At 42.5% G+C, this 17,497-nt stretch overlaps 1 protein-coding gene across 1 annotated transcript in view; it reads left to right on the top strand.

Annotated features, from left to right (window-relative positions):
- The window catches only part of LOC124145701 (xanthine dehydrogenase/oxidase-like), a 65,243-nt gene that overhangs the window by 8,566 nt on the left and 39,180 nt on the right, over positions 1-17,497 (top strand). Inside the window, exons 2-12 of the mRNA XM_048401233.1 lie at positions 1,182-1,318; positions 2,437-2,494; positions 3,383-3,479; positions 5,390-5,498; positions 6,571-6,697; positions 7,959-8,020; positions 8,586-8,642; positions 12,330-12,440; positions 13,282-13,423; positions 15,217-15,384; positions 16,308-16,384. Coding sequence (XP_048257190.1) covers positions 1,277-1,318; positions 2,437-2,494; positions 3,383-3,479; positions 5,390-5,498; positions 6,571-6,697; positions 7,959-8,020; positions 8,586-8,642; positions 12,330-12,440; positions 13,282-13,423; positions 15,217-15,384; positions 16,308-16,384 — 1,050 coding nt within the window. The 5' untranslated portion in view covers positions 1,182-1,276. The remainder of the gene's footprint in view (positions 1-1,181; positions 1,319-2,436; positions 2,495-3,382; positions 3,480-5,389; positions 5,499-6,570; positions 6,698-7,958; positions 8,021-8,585; positions 8,643-12,329; positions 12,441-13,281; positions 13,424-15,216; positions 15,385-16,307; positions 16,385-17,497) is intronic.

Below are 17,497 nucleotides of genomic sequence, written 5' to 3'. Positions count from 1 at the left end.
ATACTGACTCCGAGCCGACCAGTCCTTGTTTTAGCCCCTTAATGCTGAGCGCCAGACAGGGTAATATATGGAATAGAGCTATATAATCGGTGTATATGTTTGTCGTGTGTAGCAGGTTTCAATGAAATAGGGTCACACGGCAGGGTCACATTTTCTTAGTTGGTATGCAATTAGCAATGGAAATTTATCTGTATATTTTTAGAACGAATAACTCGCCATACCAACTTCAATTCGGTGACTTATTCATCTGTAAAAATTTGGCCTTTAACATATCCGATGTATATTGATAAATAACGCTCCATGCAGACTGAACAATATAACACCGTTTGTTTTCCTATCCTCCATACATGTCATATGGACCCGTGAATATCCGGGGTAGAATAGGTTTTCAGCAACCCATGCTTGACATTTACAAAAGGCGACTGTGCTTGTCGTAAGAGGCGACTAACGGGATCGGGTGGCAAGGCTCGCTGACTTGGTTGATGCATGTCATCGTATCCCAATTGCGTGGATCGATGCTCATGATGTCAATCACTGGATTGTCTGGTCGATTATTTAAAGACCGCCGTCATATAGCTGGAATATGGCTGAAATGCGGCGTTAAACAACAAACGAACAAACAAACAAACAAACACATATATGTCATCAAAACAAGAGTAGAGAGCATGGAGGAACATGCAATGTTTCTGGTGTTGGGGCGTTAGGTTTTGGTTTCGAAAGGCAGTCATTTTAAAAGGCTCATCTTTCTTCTGATGATCAGGGACACACGTTTCCCGCCAGTTGCTCTGCAGAGTTGCATCCCTTGGACACGCCAGAAGCCCGATTGTTTTTCTGTGTTTGTCAGTACTTTACCCCTGCACGTGGGTTTCACTAAAACGGTAAAAGTCTAAGACCTGCATCACTTCAGGCTTTCCTCCCACATTAAGCAGCCACGCCGTGATATAACTGGAATACTGATCAAAGCAGCGGCCAACTCATTCACTCACTCAGTTATTAAAATCCATTATTGTACATTGAGGGACGGTATGATAGCGAAATGGTTAAAGTGTTTACTCGTCACGCCGAAGATCTAGGTTCCATTTCCCCCATGGGTGCAATGTGTGAAGCCCATTTCAGGTGTCTCAAATATTGCTAAAAGCGGCGTAAAAGCACACTCACTCACTATTGTACATTGCTTTCAGGGTTTACGTCGGGCCAGTACGCCTGAACCAGGGGAAAGAGAAGCATCTCGAAGGAAACAAGCAATATCAACCTTGGAAAGCCCCTTTTTGGCATCATGTCTGGGACGGAACTGGTTTTCTTCGTCAATGGCGCAAAGGTACATGCGCAGTTAACGTTGGCACTGCAGTAAGCTGGGCATACAAACTATCAGCCTGGTTCCCTGGGTGTGCTGCGCTGGCGCTACTCAGTGTGGCATACCCAGGGAACCAGGCTGGCCAACTATCTGACATCATCGCAGTTGCTGAACAACAGATGACACAAGAGAAACATCGTTCGTTAAAATATTATTTTATGCAAGTAAATACATGAAGGATTTAACACGAGTGTGTCTTTCAATTTTGGAAACTTAATGATATTCCAATATTAAATAAACAACGTCGGTGACTTGGTTATCATCATTCCGGACCGCCTCCGTGATCTAGAGGTAGAGCATCCGCCCGGAGAGCGGAAGGTCCAGGGTTCGGTCCCGGGCAGCGTCATACAAAAAGACGTTAAAAGATTGTACTTGTTGTTACCCTGTCTGGCGCTCGGCATTAAGGGGCTAAAACAAGGACTGGTCGGCTCGAAGTCAGTATACTGTGTCTGAGTGGGGTATTCATGTTAAACTGCGGCATGGTATCTCAGTGAGCTAGCACTATAAATCGGCATCAGTCCGGACTAGTACAAGCAGCCACACACACACATACACGTGCATGCACGTCGCTATATAAGTGCAATAATCTTGGACGCGACGTTAAACCCAATTTCACTTCACCTATCATCATTCCCGAGTAACGTGGGGCATTGTCCATAAGGTCAGTTGTCTGGACTCGTTTATTTACATGGCATTGTCACATAGCTGGAATATTATCGACTGCGGCGACAGACAACAACAACAGACAGTAAAACAAACAAAACAAGGTCTTCAGCAACCCACGCTTGCCGTAAATGGCGACTATGCTTGTCGTAAGAGGCGACTTAGGGGATCGGGTGGTCAGGCTCGCTGACTTGGTTGATGCATGTCATCGTATCCCAATTGCGTAGATCGATGCTCAAGATGTCAATCACTGGATTCTCTGGTCCAGATTCGAATGTTTCAAGACCGCCGTCATATACCTGGAATATTGCTGAGTGCGGCCTTAAACAACAAACAAACAAAAACAAAATTAATACTAATACGACCTGCTATATCATATACCTGAATTCTGGTCAGTAAGATGCTTGAATCTGTTGCAGGTGGTGGAGGCCCACCCTGACCCCGAGCTGACATTGCTGCAATATCTTCGAAAACACTGTAAATATTATTCATTTGTTTGTGATGTATCATTAAGTAAATGTTATTTTTTCAATGCAGGCCGATGTTACAGATTGTCGATGCTTAATTAAATATAGATTAGAAGTGTGTACCTTACAATAACATTTACCTCACGTATGTACGTATCGTCCAGCAGTACAGAACCATCACCAAAATCAACATTGACATTGAGATTATGTCCAACCTTGGCTCGTTTAAGAAAACTGTGGAATGCCTTGTTTTCATCATGAGTATTGACATGCTTCACAAGAGGATCATCAGACAAATAAGTGTGTGCAAAAGTGCACAATGCAATAATTATTCTATCATGAGGTCTAAGCGCTTCCACGTTAATCAAACCACGCCCTCCCATCATAATTGGTAAATATGAGCGATTGAGGGAAGAGCGAGGGTGGTGGGATTTATTGTCTGACATGATTCTTCGTGTGAAGGTGTCAATACCCTGAATTGTTTGTTTCATCCAATCAACAAAACCACGAGGATACGAAAGGACGGGAACAGGATTAGAATATGTGGCTTTGACTTCAGCTCTGAACTCCAGATGTTCTCACATTTGATTATGCCCGATGTTTGTCTTTGATATGGACATTTTGTTTGTCCCTAATCTGTACCCCTAAGTACGCATTCGCCTGACCTTCCACGAGATGGTCCATAACTTGGGAACCGATATATATATGATTGATGTTAGAGCCAAATTATACCAATGAAGAATCAATGAGCTACAGAAGCTGTCAACATTTCATGTTCCATTTCCGTGTTCCGTTATTTATTTCCGTTAGGATGCAACATGTGTGTGTCGAAATTGGAATTCTGGTATATGTGATCGTATGCAGGATGGTTGTCATGGGAACGTGTTCTTGTTTCCAGTGCGCCTGACAGGAAGTAAGCTTGGGTGTGGCGAGGGCGGTTGCGGCGCTTGTACTGTCATGGTTTCCCGATACGACAGACACACAGATGCCATTTCGTATCCTGAAGTACCAATAACTCCTAACTACATACATGACATCGACTAAACAGAAAATATGATAACTGTAGTAGTGGAGAAGCTAATTGCCATCTACCATCATTTATCATCTTCCCGAGGCAAGGGAGTTAATTAACTGACTATAAAAGTCCAGTTTCCACCCTTGCCGAACTAGGCTGGTATTAAGGAGTTACATTTTGGCTGGACTAACGAGTCTATGCATAGTCCAATCAAAATCGCGCACCGAAATCGAAATCCGGTTCGTTAAGTGTCATGCAGATTTCGGTCGACTGCAGGATTTGCAAAGCATGTGCACCGCTAACTCGTTGTCAACCGATATTTTCCAAATTTGTTCATGTTTTTTAATCAAGGTGCTCACGTGATTTGATGCATTTCGCAATGTAAGACCCGTTTTATCACAATATAGATCTTGATTATCGATCAGATCGTCCTGACTGGGCGCTACCATTTTGTGTGAAGCAAACGCAAGTGATACCAGAGAGGTGGAACCTGATTGGTAGACTTAGAAGGGACATAACTGGTAATAGTCACTAGTGGCGCTACGATCTAGCCAAGTAATTCCAGCTTAGTTCGGCAAGGGTCGAAACTGGACTTTTAAAGTCAGTTAACTCTCTTGCCTCGGGAAGATGTCATTTATCGGTATAGCGCATATTTTTCAGAGTTTGCTTTAACGTAGCTTGATAAGAACAGTGTCAATAATAATCTGTCACATAATCTTTTCGTGGTGGCGTGTAACATATACAAGTGATTAAGTGGCGGTGGGGGTAGCCTGGTGGCTAAAGTGTTCACACGTCACGCCGAAGATTCCCCACTTGATAACATTGTGTAAAGCCCATTTCTGGTGTATCCCTCCGTTATATTGCTGGAATATTGCTTAAAGGTGCGTACACCCTCACTCACTCACTATTAGTGATTCCCACGTACATGGGCATTGTGATAACGGATACGTGGCAGGAGGACTCCCTGGCTGACTCTTCTAGGGGGTAGTCCGTCCACTCCACTCGATAAAGAGTGAGTGAGTGAGTGTGGTTTTACGCCGCTTTTTGCAATATTCCAGCAATATCACGCCGGGGGACACCAGAAATGGGCTTCACACATTGTACCCATTTCGGGAATCGAACCCGGGTCTTAGGCGTGACGAGCGAACGCTTTAACCACGAGGCTACCCGACCGCCCCGTTAACGGATGAGATGAATCTGGAATTCGGCCCTAGGAACGGTGGAACCCGCCAAGGCAAAGTCACGCAATTGACCCCATATTTCTTTTGTGTGTTCAGTGCCTATGTCACATGTTTTCATTGATTTGAGGGGGCACGATTGGCCTTAGACGCCGCAATTCGCTGTGCAGAGTTGCCTCCCTTGGACACGCCAGTAACCAATGACTGTGGGTCGAATCCGGGTACGCCCCAATTATGTTTCTAGGTTTGTCAGCACCATACCCGTGCTCGTGGGTTTGACCGAAGTGGTAAACGTCTGAGACCTGCATCACTTCGCGCTTTCCTCCCACATTACATTAAACTGACACGCCGTGATATAAATGGAATACTGTTAAAAGCGGCGTTAAACACAACTCACTCACTACAATCTCTTGCCAACAACACGTGCTGATCCCCCGGGAAACGTGCAGCCCGCTGGAAACGTGCAGCGTTATGGCCGTCGTAACGTAATTAACATAGCGCGTTGTCAACATTGTCAAAAAAGCATAAAGTACATCTTTAAAGGCCGTCGCTGAACATTTTCATGATAAAGTCTTGGTATGAAAACGGTAATAGACAGATAATTAATAATATATCCAAGGCATGTTGCACAAGAGACTTCACGTTGTTGACGTGAATGACGTAGAAAGACAATACAGATATCGTGAGTCTGCTTTGATACTTAACTGCACAGGCACTACTCCGTTAACGCATGTCTTGCGCCAGTGTGTTCCTTGCATGGTCTGTCTGTGACGACAGTGGAAGGAATCGGGAGCACCAGGACTAGACTGCACCCAGTTCAGGTATGTTAGTTTTTTCAGGTTTTATAACAGTTCCCTAAATTCGTAAATCCTCATGACGATAAAATATCGAGTTAAATAACAATTGTCATTTTTTCTATATGCCACCTTAATATATTCCACTCAAAAAGGTTAAAGACCACTCGATTCTTTAATATTATATTATCTATAGTTAAGCTGTCATGGGGGAGGGGTGTGTGTGTGTGTGTGTGTGTGTGTGTGTGTGTGTGTGTGTTAAGGATGGCCCAGTCGTCTAATGCGCCGCAATTCGCTGCGCAGAGTTGCGTCCCTTGGGCACGCCAGAAAACTATGATTGTGGGTTCGAATCCCGGTTGGCCCCAATTATGTTTCTAGATTTGCACCATACCCGTGCTCGTGGGTTTCACCGACGTGGTAAACGTCTGAGACCTGCATCACTTCGGGCTTTGCTCCCACATCAAGCTGACACGACGTGATATAACTGAAATACTGTTAAAAGCGGCGTTAAACCCAACCCACTCACACTGGCATGACCGATTATAGTAATATGAAAGAGTCGGGTTGACCTTAACGTTCTTTGAGTAGTATAACTGGAATATTGCTGGCTGAGGTCGTAAACAATTAACACAAATGCTAATAGCTAATTGATGTCACCATTACACTTAAGAATTGACTTTCACTTTGTGATAGTTCATTAAGATATTAACTTTCAAACAGTGGGGGCCAAACCGTATGAACGTCAGAGTGACTAATCGAAGACACCATTTGATCAAGGAGATTAAGTTAATAATATGCACATGCCACATATTTTCCATTAATGCTATACTGTGGTTAGACTAACTTCTAGTCTCTGAAATGAACATATCGTACAGAAAAAAACAGTTGTTCAGTTATCTTAATAAAGAATATAATAAAAGGGAGCCCAGTGACTCTCTTCAATTTCAGATACTACTTGCCAAACATTCTAGACTTGCATGGGCTGTATTTGATATATATTTGTATCAGGGTTTGTAAGACAGACTATACTGTGGTTTGTACAAACAGATAATCCGGTATTTATTATTAAGAGCTCTGCACTTTGGTGTTCTGTGATCAGGAACAGCTGGCGAAATCCCACGGCTCCCAGTGTGGCTTCTGTACCCCGGGGATCGTTATGTCCATGTACACCCTCCTCCGAAACAACCCGTGGCCAACCAGAGAACAGATAGAAGACAACTTCGATGGTAAATAAACTTAACGCTGACACAGTTAAACGTCATTATCTGAAACTCCTAGGTATATGTTCCTGTACACTATGCATCAAGTTATCCGTTAATCTGCAAAAAAACCAATTCATTTTTTTAATAAAACTGTGAGCCTTAATACATGTTTTCAAGAAAGCATCTTGCAAAAATGTATTTTTTTGTGGCACGCAATTTATCTGTTTTTAAACGGCCTGAAGCAACCAAGCAGCTTCGTGTGCAGTTTTTTTTCAATACCATGGTGGCCGCTTTCTGTCAGCCACGGCCGCGATAAAGCGATTACAGGAGACAAGAAAGCGATACCATGAGACAAGAAAGCGATAACACGAAACGAGAAGGCGATACCACGAGACGAGAAACCGATAACACGAGGCCCTGTCTCGTCTCGTGGTATCGCTTTCTCGTATCATGTTATCGCTTTCTCGTCTCGTGGTATCGCTTTATCGCTGCATCGCGGCCGCTATTGAAGGCGAGAGAGCTATGTCCCCTCTCGGCCACCAAACAATACTTTGGAAGCGACCAATTTGATTGAATTAATCAAACATAAAAAAAGTGACAAGATAGCGCACCCAATCTCGTTACATCTACAAATAGAGCTGTCCTAACATATGTATGTCCATTTATTCAGCATGGATATGAGAAACGACAGTCCATATTGTTTGACTTATGTGACATGTTTATGTATTGATATCTCTATGCACTTAACTCTGTAAAAACTACATAGTAGAAAGTAGTTAAATGTATAAATGTTATATTTGGGTTATCACTTTTTTGAGTAAAGTACAGATTATCGTACATTTTGGGTAGAGTCAACCCATGAAGGTAAGAGAATCTGTACTTTACTAAAAAAAGTGATAGCCCAAATCACTATGCAGAGTGGCGTCCAAAATCGCTGTGAAGAGTGGCGCCCCAAATCGCTGTGCAGAGAGGCGTCCCAAATCGCTGTGCAGAGTGGCGCCCCAAATCGCTGTGAAGAGTGGCGCCCAAAAATCGCTGTGCAGAGCGGCGTTCCAAATCGCTGTGCAGAGTGGCGTCCCTCAGGCGAGCCAGAAACCTGCTGTTGGTGATGTGTCTAGCTGTACCCGTGCCACTCACTCACTCACTCACTCACTCACTCACTCACTCACTCACTCACTCAAGCACTCACTCACTCACTCACTCACTCAACGGTGTGAAAGCAAAGTCACTTTACATTATTCTCCACACTGCAATTGTCACGGTGACGTTATATCCTACATTGCAGGCAATCTGTGCCGTTGTACTGGATACAGGCCTATACTGCAAGGATACAACTATTTCGCCAAGGTAGGCCTTTACGCTGGAAACATCCTACACTGTTGTACACAGATGTACACCGAGTGTCGTCCTTAGAGATAGAAATGATATTGTATAATACTTATCGTACCCTTTCATATAGTAGCTATTAAACACGTGAATGCCATTATTTAGTTTAAATAATAAGGTCAACACACTATGTTCCCTTGATATGATACAACAACTGATCGGTCAGGCTAGCTGACTTGGTTGGTGCATGTCATCGATCCCAATTACGTGGATCGATGCTAATGGTGTCAATCACTGGATTGTCTGCTCCAGACTCGATAACTTACAGTCCGCCGTCATATAGCTGGAGTATTGCTGAGTGCGGAGTTGAACCACAAGCAAACAAACAACAAACAATCAACAACTGTTCCTTTATAAATCTTAAGAATTATCTGCATTAAATCTACCCTGGCATTTTGAGATTTTCTTGGCTTTCTGTGGCAATGGTGTGCAGCAGACGATAGATTCTACACCTAAACATAAGGATATGTTTTATGTCCATGGTGATATTTTCTTTAAAGTAGTCGCCATGTCTTAAATATTGCAGGATGGATGTGGAATGGGAGAAAACTGCTGTCGGTTGAATTCAGGGGCAGAGTCAAAGGTACGTACAAATTTTGTACATACCGTCTCATTTCAGTGATATAATGTTGCCATACAATCTACAATCCATGTTGATAGATAGATAGCTATTCTTTATTTCCTTCAAATGAATGAATATTACAATATGCAAACAATATGAATTGGGGGTATATTTACACATGTTCATAAACATACAATATTTTTAGCAGGTATTGCCGTTTCCTTATAAAGAGGCTTAGATTAATTATTTTTTCTGTCCACACTTCCCTTTTAAATCCTTTATACATTCTATTGGACATCCACCAAGTAATAAGGCAAGATTAACATCATCATCATCGTCACGCCGAAGACCCGGGTTCGATTCCCGACATGGTACAATGTGTGAAGCCCATTTCTGGTGATATGCTGGAATATTGCGAAAAAGCGGGGTAAAATCAAACTCACGTACTTAACAAAAACATTTACACCCGATATATCACATATGGTGTTACAAAGTACATTTCGGTTATTCATATTGATCGTACAAGACCTAAACACGTGCTTTACAATCATTGGCAACAGTTTTACAATAGCATTCTTCAGAAACAATTTGAGCTCATCCATAGAATACAAGCGTTGCAATATTAGTTAAATGGTCATACTTCTCCCCGGCTAGTTTCCAGAGATGTTTGATGGTGGATAATAATAAACAAACAAGAAATTTTTATTCAATGGTGATATATTTGACTCGGTTATCATAGACAGTATTTCGCGCATCATGCCATTGAGTATCTTATAATACAGTTCAGCCGCGTAACCTTAAAAAGTTTGCATAACGTTTGTAATGTGTTGTCAAGTCCAATGTTCAAGGGTATATACGGGCAGTTTATGTGCACTATTTATGATCATATTGTACCACCCCGGTATTAAAGAAATATATCTTTCAAAACCCGAGTAGGTAATATAATTATAGATTGTCATAAATGATATTTGAGTTGAGAAACGTTAAGAAAGCGCTTGTAGTTTAGACAGCTCAACAGGTCAATTGTGTGCTCTTGTGTAACTTGTCATCCGTCTCTGTAGAACGTCAAGCCTCTTGAAAAAGCAGTTGAAATATTCTGATTATTTATTACTTGGCTCGTGACCTACTTCGGGAAAGTATTTGACTTGTGAGACATGACAAAGTAGCTATAAAGCTGTTGATCTGAAGACATGTTCCTCTTCAGGAGCGTTTCCACCCAGTTTGGTGAGCATGTACATTCTCACTGGAGAACAAGTACAATCACCATGAACACTATCCAGTCGGTCAAGTGACTCTGTAGACACCGTCTGAGTGGGTCACATTGAAAAAGCCAATACTGGCAAGCTACACTGTAAATGAGTTTGTTAGCTCACCTGAACCGACAATATGTTACATTTGTAGCGGGTATGAAATATTCAGGGAGTTATGTAGTCTTATTTGTACGGGACGAAGTGGACAGCCGGTCAGCCTGATCACCCGCGAGTGACCAGGTTGTTATTCACCCTATGGACAATGTTTACAGTCTTTACCGTATTGTCACTACCCCTACTGTTCAGTACATTCACTTTTAAGGAACCTACTCGTCCAATAGTAGATGACCAGCTCTTGGAAACACAAATACGTACATACACCCGAAACACAAATATCAAAACGTGTGGTGTCACTCAGGGCAAGTGACTTATTTCGAATGTGCCTCTGTTCACCCAGCAGGGAATGGGTACCCGTGGGTGTAAGAAACATCTAACGCCCTTAGGCGTCCCCAGGGAGTTGAGAATGCAAACTGGAAAGCATACGGATCTACTTAAACGAGTCAGGAATGTGGGACATCATTTCAATGTCAGTGTTGATTTTGTTGATGGTTCTGTACTGCTGGATGGTACAGACATGAGTGTCAACCAAGCGAAGTGCCATATCAAATCGACCTAGACTCCGTTTTTCAAGGGGAGGGTATCTGAACGACCACTGCATCGGGTTTATGTGCAGTGTGTTGAGTGGATCAGCAACCCTGCAGAGTCCTTCGCTTGGATGAAGTCGGCTGGCCTGAAAGTGAAACAGAAGGCTTTCTGTTTGCTGCTTAGCACTAGTCACTTTACAATCATTGGCAACAGTTTTACAATAGCATTCTTCAGAAACAATTTGAGCTCATCCATAGAATACAAGCGTTGCAATATTAGTTAAATGGTCATACTTCTCCCCGGCTAGTTTCCAGAGATGTTTGATGGTGGATAATAATAAACAAACAAGAAATTTTTATTCAATGGTGATATATTTGACTCGGTTATCATAGACAGTATTTCGCGCATCATGCCATTGAGTATCTTATAATACAGTTCAGCCGCGTAACCTTTGCATAACGTTTGTAATGTGTTGGTCAAATCCCATGTTCAAGTGTAGATAAGGGCAGTTTATGTGCACTATTTATGATCATATTGTACCACCCCGGTATTAAAGAAATATATCTTTCACAACGCGAGTAGGTAATATATTTATAGATTGTCATAAATGATATTTGAGTTGAGAAACGTTAAGAAAGCGCTTGTAGTTTAGACAGCTCAACAGGTCAATTGTGTGCTCTTGTGTAACTTGTCATCTGTCTCTGTAGAACGTCAAGCCTCTTGAAAAAGCAGTTGAAATATTCTGAATATTTATTACTTGGCTCGTGACCTACTTCGGGAAAGTATTTGACTTGTGAGACATGACAAAGTAGCTATAAAGCTGTTGATCTGAAGACATGTTCCTCTTCAGGAGCGTTTCCACCCAGTTTGGTGAGCATGTACATTGTCATTGAAGAACAAGTACAATCACCACGAACACTATCCAGTCGGTCAAGTGACTCTGTAGACACCGTCTGAGTGGGTCACATTGAAAAAGCCAATACTGGCAAGCTACACTGTAAATGAGTTTGTTAGCTCACCTGAACCGACAATTGCAATATGTCACATGTGTAGCGGGTATGAAATATTCAGGGAGTTATGTAGTCTTATTTGTACGGGACGAAGTGGACAGCCGGTCAGCCTGGTCACCCGCGAGTGACCAGGTTGTTATTCACCCTATGGACAATGTCTTTACCGTATTGTCACTACCCCTACTGTACAGTACATTCACTTTTAAGGAACCTACTCGTCCAATAGTAGATGACCAGCTCTTGGAAACACAAATACGTACATACACCCGAAACACAAATATCAAAACGTGTGGTGTCACTCAGGGCAAGTGACTTATTTCGAATGTGCCTCTGTTCACCCAGCAGGGAATGGGTACCCGTGGGTGTAAGAAACATCTAACGCCCTTAGGCGTCCCCAGGGAGTTGAGAATGCAAACTGGAAAGCATACGGATCTACTTAAACGAGTCAGGGATGTGGGACATCATTTCATTGCCAGTGTTGATTTTGTTTATGGTTCTGTACTGCTGGATGGTACAGACATGAGTGTCAACCAAGCGAAGTGCCATATCAAATCGACCTAGACTCCATTTTTCAAGGGGAGGGTATCTGAACGACCACTGCATCGGGTTTATGTGCAGTGTGTTGAGTAGATCAGCAACCCTGCAGAGTCCTTCGCTTGGATGAAGTCGGCTGGCCTGAAAGTGAAACAGAAGGCTTTCTGTTTGCTGCTTAGCACTAGTCACTTAACACTCGAAACCGTCAATGTGTGATTTTGCATCAAAATGTAAATAATGATAACAATAGTTTTGTTTCATTGTACAAGGGAGTTCAAAATGGTACAACACACGGAGACACTGGTAATTCTGACGCAATGACAAACAGGCATATGGCGTATGATCCTTCCCAGGAACCCATCTTTCCACCTGAGCTGAAGGTTTGTATTAAATATATTCACATGTAGCAATAATCGTATTAGCATGACTCAGAATGAAAAAGGTGAGGTGAGGTAAGGTGAAATGGGGATTAACGTCGCGTCCAAGATTATTGCACTTATATAGCGATGTGCATGTAGGTGTATGTGTTTGTGTAGCTGCTTGTACATGAACTAGTCCGGACTGATGCCGATTTATAGTGCTAGCTCACTGAGATACCATGCCGCAGGTTAACATAAATACCCCATTCAGACACAGTATACTGACTCCGAGCCGACCAGTCCTTGTTTTAGCCCCTTAATGCCGAGCGCCAAACAGGGTAACAACAATTATCGTCTTTTAACGTCTTTGGCATGACGCGGCCTTCCGCTCTCCGGGCGGACGCTCTACCACTAGACCACGGAGACGGTCCGAACGAAACAGAAATAACACATAATATATCTGTGCAGTTACGTCTAATGTATGTCTTTGTGTTGTTTACTTTAACGCAATTTTCAACCCGTGAGATCCGGTTTGGAATTGGACTTTAGCAACCCATGCTTGTCGCAAGAGGCGACTAACGGGATCGGGTGGTCAAGCTGGCTAACTTGGTTGATTTATCTCAGTTACGTAGATCGATGCTCATGATGTCAATCACTGGATTGTCTGGTCCGCACTGGTGTATTTACAGACCGCCGTCATACAACTGAAATATTGTTGGGTGCAGCGTTAAACAACAACAAACGCAATATTCAAAAATTATCTAAATTTAAACCATGCTACCAAATCAACCATAAACATAATGCATAAAAACCAAACAGACTGTTTACAATCTCAGTACTGTTTTGCCTCTCGTTCATGTAGACGAAGTCCGAGTTCTACCAGTCATCTCTGAAATTCACCAGCGACAGAGTGACATGGTACCGGCCGGCAACCCTGGTAGAACTTCTGGACGTCAAGGCTAATTTCCCCAATGCTAAACTTGTCATTGGGAATTCTGAAATAGGTTTGTATATACGTATAGAGATACGCGTTGTTACACTAGTTCTAGGGAGGTCAACGATAAAATCTAATGCACAGGTATACGGAGCTGGAAAAGGTTGAGGTATGATAAGGTCTTTCTGCTTGACCATATTTTCTAAATTTCAAAAATGATGTTACGCTTGTTTTGCAAAGTACCGAATAAATTCATATCGCGAAGAACAAGCATCTGCTGTAGACGCGTTCTGGGCGTATAAGGTGAGGTGAGGTGAAATGGCGTTTCACGTCGCGTCCAAGATTATTGCACTTAAATAGCGACGTGCATGCACGTGTGTGTGCGTGTGCGTGTGCGTGTGCGTGTGCGTGTATGCGTGCGTGTACTAGTCCGGACTAATGCCCAGCCGGGGACAGGTTGCCAGTCGTTTAAGGTGAATCTTCCCGAGGCAAGAGAGTTTAAAAGTCCAGTTTCCACCATTGCCGAACTAGGCTGGAATTCCTGGGCTCTTTCCAGTGGCTGTTACGAGTTTAATCCTTCTATGCCTCTCCTATGGACCAATCAGATTCCACCTCTCGATTCACTTGCATTTGCTTCAAACTAAATTGCGGCGCCCAGTCAGGACGACCTGATCGACAATCAAGGTACCGGTCTATATTTGATAAAACGGGTCTTACATCGCGAAGTGAATCAAATCACGTTAGCACCTTGATTAAAAACATGAAAAGGTTTGGAAAATATCTGTTGACAACGAGTTGGCGGTGCCCATGCTGTGCAAATCCTGCTATCGACCGAACTCTGCACGACAGTTTACGAACCGGATTTCGATTTCGGTGCGCGATTTTGATTGGACTATGTATAGACTCGTTCGCCCAGCCAAAATCTAACACCACAATACCAGCCTAGTTCGGCAAGGTTTGAAACTGGACTTTTATAGTCAGTTAACTATCTTGCCTCTGAAAGATGTTTAAGGCGCCGCCCTTCTCTGTGCAGAGTTGCGTCCCTTACTTTTGCCAGGAACCTATGATCGTGTGTTCCAATCAAGGTTCACCCCGATTATGTTTCTAGGTTTGTCAGCACCATACCGTGCTCGTGGTAAACGTCTGAGACCTGCATCCTCCCCACATGAAGCTGACACGCCATGTTGTAACTGGAATACTGATAAGAGCGGTGTAAATCCAGCTCACTCACTATTTGTTTCGCAGACAGTAAACATAATATAAATCATACATTTGCCCAGTTCAAACCTATATATTTCCAAATCACGAAAAGAAGCAACGTTGCCCAATCTCATTAAAATCAGATCTTAGTTCTCGCTTCCGCTAAACAAAGATCTGAGGACATCCAATTACGGGTCACGTCAGAACGACCTTTCATCCAGCCAATCAGAGCGTCGCTTACCAGATCCTGAAAATGACAGTCGGAATGTGTTTTCTTATCATGCAACCACGAAATATTTAACACGGGGTCTTCCGAACGACAGTTACGGTTGTTATGATTATATCCATACAATCTAGGTAATCTATAAGCCATTCCAGAATGTTCTTCTTATCAGTTTTAATTTTATTAACCGAGAATACGTCAAAATATGTTTCGAAGCGTAGTCACCAGTTTGAAACTAGTGTCGTAAAGCTCGAGAAAGCTGCCTTCTGATTGGCTAATGTCGATTTCTCGTCGGTCATTTCATTCGTCGTTCTGACGTGACCCGAAATGGGTTGTCCTCAGATCTTTGTTTAGCGGTAGCGAAAACTAAGATCTGATTTTAATGAGATTGCAACGTTGCCTAATCGTTTGATACTTCTTCCATTGCATTTATTTTACAGGAATTGAGACCAAGTTTAAGAATATGCACTACCCAGTGTTAGTTGCTGCAGGGAACATTGCGGAACTGAACCTTGTAGAGCATACGACCACTGGAATAACACTGGGAGCGTCAGTTACCTTGGCAACCATGGACGAGGTGCTTCGGAAGGCAGTAAAAGAGTTGCCAGGTCGGAAAATGTCTTTTGGAGGTCGTAAAATTTCTTATGTTAAAGTCATATATGGCATAGTTATATGTCGCCATAATATGAAACTCATAAACCATAAGTAGTAGTAGTAGAAGTAGTAGTAGAAGAAGTAGTAGTAATAGTAGTAGTAGTAGTAGTAATAATAATAGTAGTAGTAGTAGTAGTAGTAATAGTAGTAGTAGTAATAGTAATAGTAGCAGTAAAAGTAGTAGTAATAGTAGTAGTAGCAGTAAAAGTAGTAGCAGTAGTAGTTGTAGTAAAAGTAGTAATAGTAGTAGTAGTAGTAGAGATAGTAGTAAAAATAGTAGCAGTTGTAGTAGTAGTAGTAATAGTAGTAGTAGTAGTAGTAGTAGAGGTAGTAATAGTAGTAGTAGTAGTAGTAGTAGTAGTTGTAGTAAACGTAGTAATAGTAGTAGTAGTAGTAGAGGTAGTAGTAGGAATAGTAGTAGTAGTGGTAGAGGTAGTAGTAGTAATAGTAGTAAAAGTAGTAGTAGTACTAGTAGTAGTAGTAGTACTAGTAGTAGTAGGAGCAGTAAAAGTAGTGGTAGTAGTAGCAGTAGTTTTAGTAAACGTTGTAATAGTAGTAAGAGATAGTAGTAAAAATAGTAGCAGTAGTAGTAGTAGTAGTGGTGGTGGTAGTAGTAGTAGTGGTGGTAGTAGTAGTAGTAGCAGCAGCAGTAGTGACACGGTTGCCACCAGTGGGACAGGATACGCACACTTTTTCGCGAACACCTGGTATCATCACTAATTGATAGTGATTCATAAACACATGCCCATGATATAGTCGGAATCGTACTAAGGACTCTGCTTATAGCAAAGATTTCTTATGATAATGGGAAGGGTTTCTTGGTTTCTTTCATATCTCGTCCTCCCTATCTTTAAATCAAAATGTGGTTACCTTGCAGAGTGCAAGACCCGCTCATTCAGTGCCTTTGTTGAGATGCTGAGGTGGTTTGCAGGGCATCAGATAAGGAACGTGGCGGTGAGTTGACATAATGAACACGGACACACACGGCGAACATAAAACTCTTCTTTTAGAGGCATTTAGAAGTTGAAGTACTAAGTATGAGTAAGATATATGGATGAACAACTTCTTTATTACAATTATGAGCGACGTTTCGGTGTAAGTTTTAACATCGTTATCAAGCAAGTGATTGACAAGAATATATACAGGTAGGAGGCAAAGTTTATACAATTGAGTAGAATAGGATGAAGTTACACTGAAGCGAAGCCTCTTATGTGAGATGAAATGGGGTTTAACGTCACGTCCAAGATTATTGCACTTATAAAGGGACGTGCATGTACGTGTGTGTGTTTGTGTGGCTGCTTGTACCTGTCCGGACCGATGCCGATTTATAGTGCTAGCCCTCTGAGATACCATGCCGCAGTTTCACATGAATACCACACTCAGACTTAGTATACTAACTCCGAGCCGACCAGTCCTTGTTTTAGCCCCTTAACGCCGAGCGCCAGACAGGGTAACAACAAGTATTATCTTTTGACGTCTTTTGGTATGACGCGGCCGGGGATCAAACCCGGACCTTCCGCTCTCCGGGCGGACGCTCTACCACTAGACCACGGAGGCGGTGCCTGTTATGTACACGAAAGGGATGATATAAGGTAAACGTCTTCACAGGTGAAGGTAGCAGTAAAAACAAAAGGACTGATTGGGGTCAGTGATGAGTTGATGATATGTCGGGGATATGTAATGGCCATGATCACGTTTGATTGATGGTTGGCATATTTTGATGTTGATGGCTTTTTGGAGTTTTGTGATTTTGAAGTCTCTGAGATTGGTTGTAAGGGCTTTGATTTGTCCCACTGGATGCTGTGGCTGGTGTTGTCACGGATGTGGTCTGATAAAGCTGACTGGGAGTCATCTTTGGAGACACAGCACCCAATGGGACAAAATCAAAGACATCTCAATCAACCTGACACAGAAACGTCGCTCCTAATTGTATTAAGCTTTTCATCCATATATCTTATCCATACTTAACATAAAACACGACACCGGCTGGGCACACAGCACGAGTTTTGGTCAAAGTCAAGGACACAGTCCGGAAATCAACCATAATGTCACTCTAATTGAAGTATA

Source organism: Haliotis rufescens, unplaced genomic scaffold (genome assembly GCF_023055435.1).
Source record: "Haliotis rufescens isolate VD_foot unplaced genomic scaffold, xgHalRufe1.0.p SCAF_21, whole genome shotgun sequence".
NCBI classification, from domain to species: Eukaryota; Metazoa; Mollusca; class Gastropoda; order Lepetellida; family Haliotidae; genus Haliotis; species Haliotis rufescens.
Note: the sequence above shows the minus strand (reverse complement) of the source record. Positions and strands in the feature narration are given on the sequence as shown.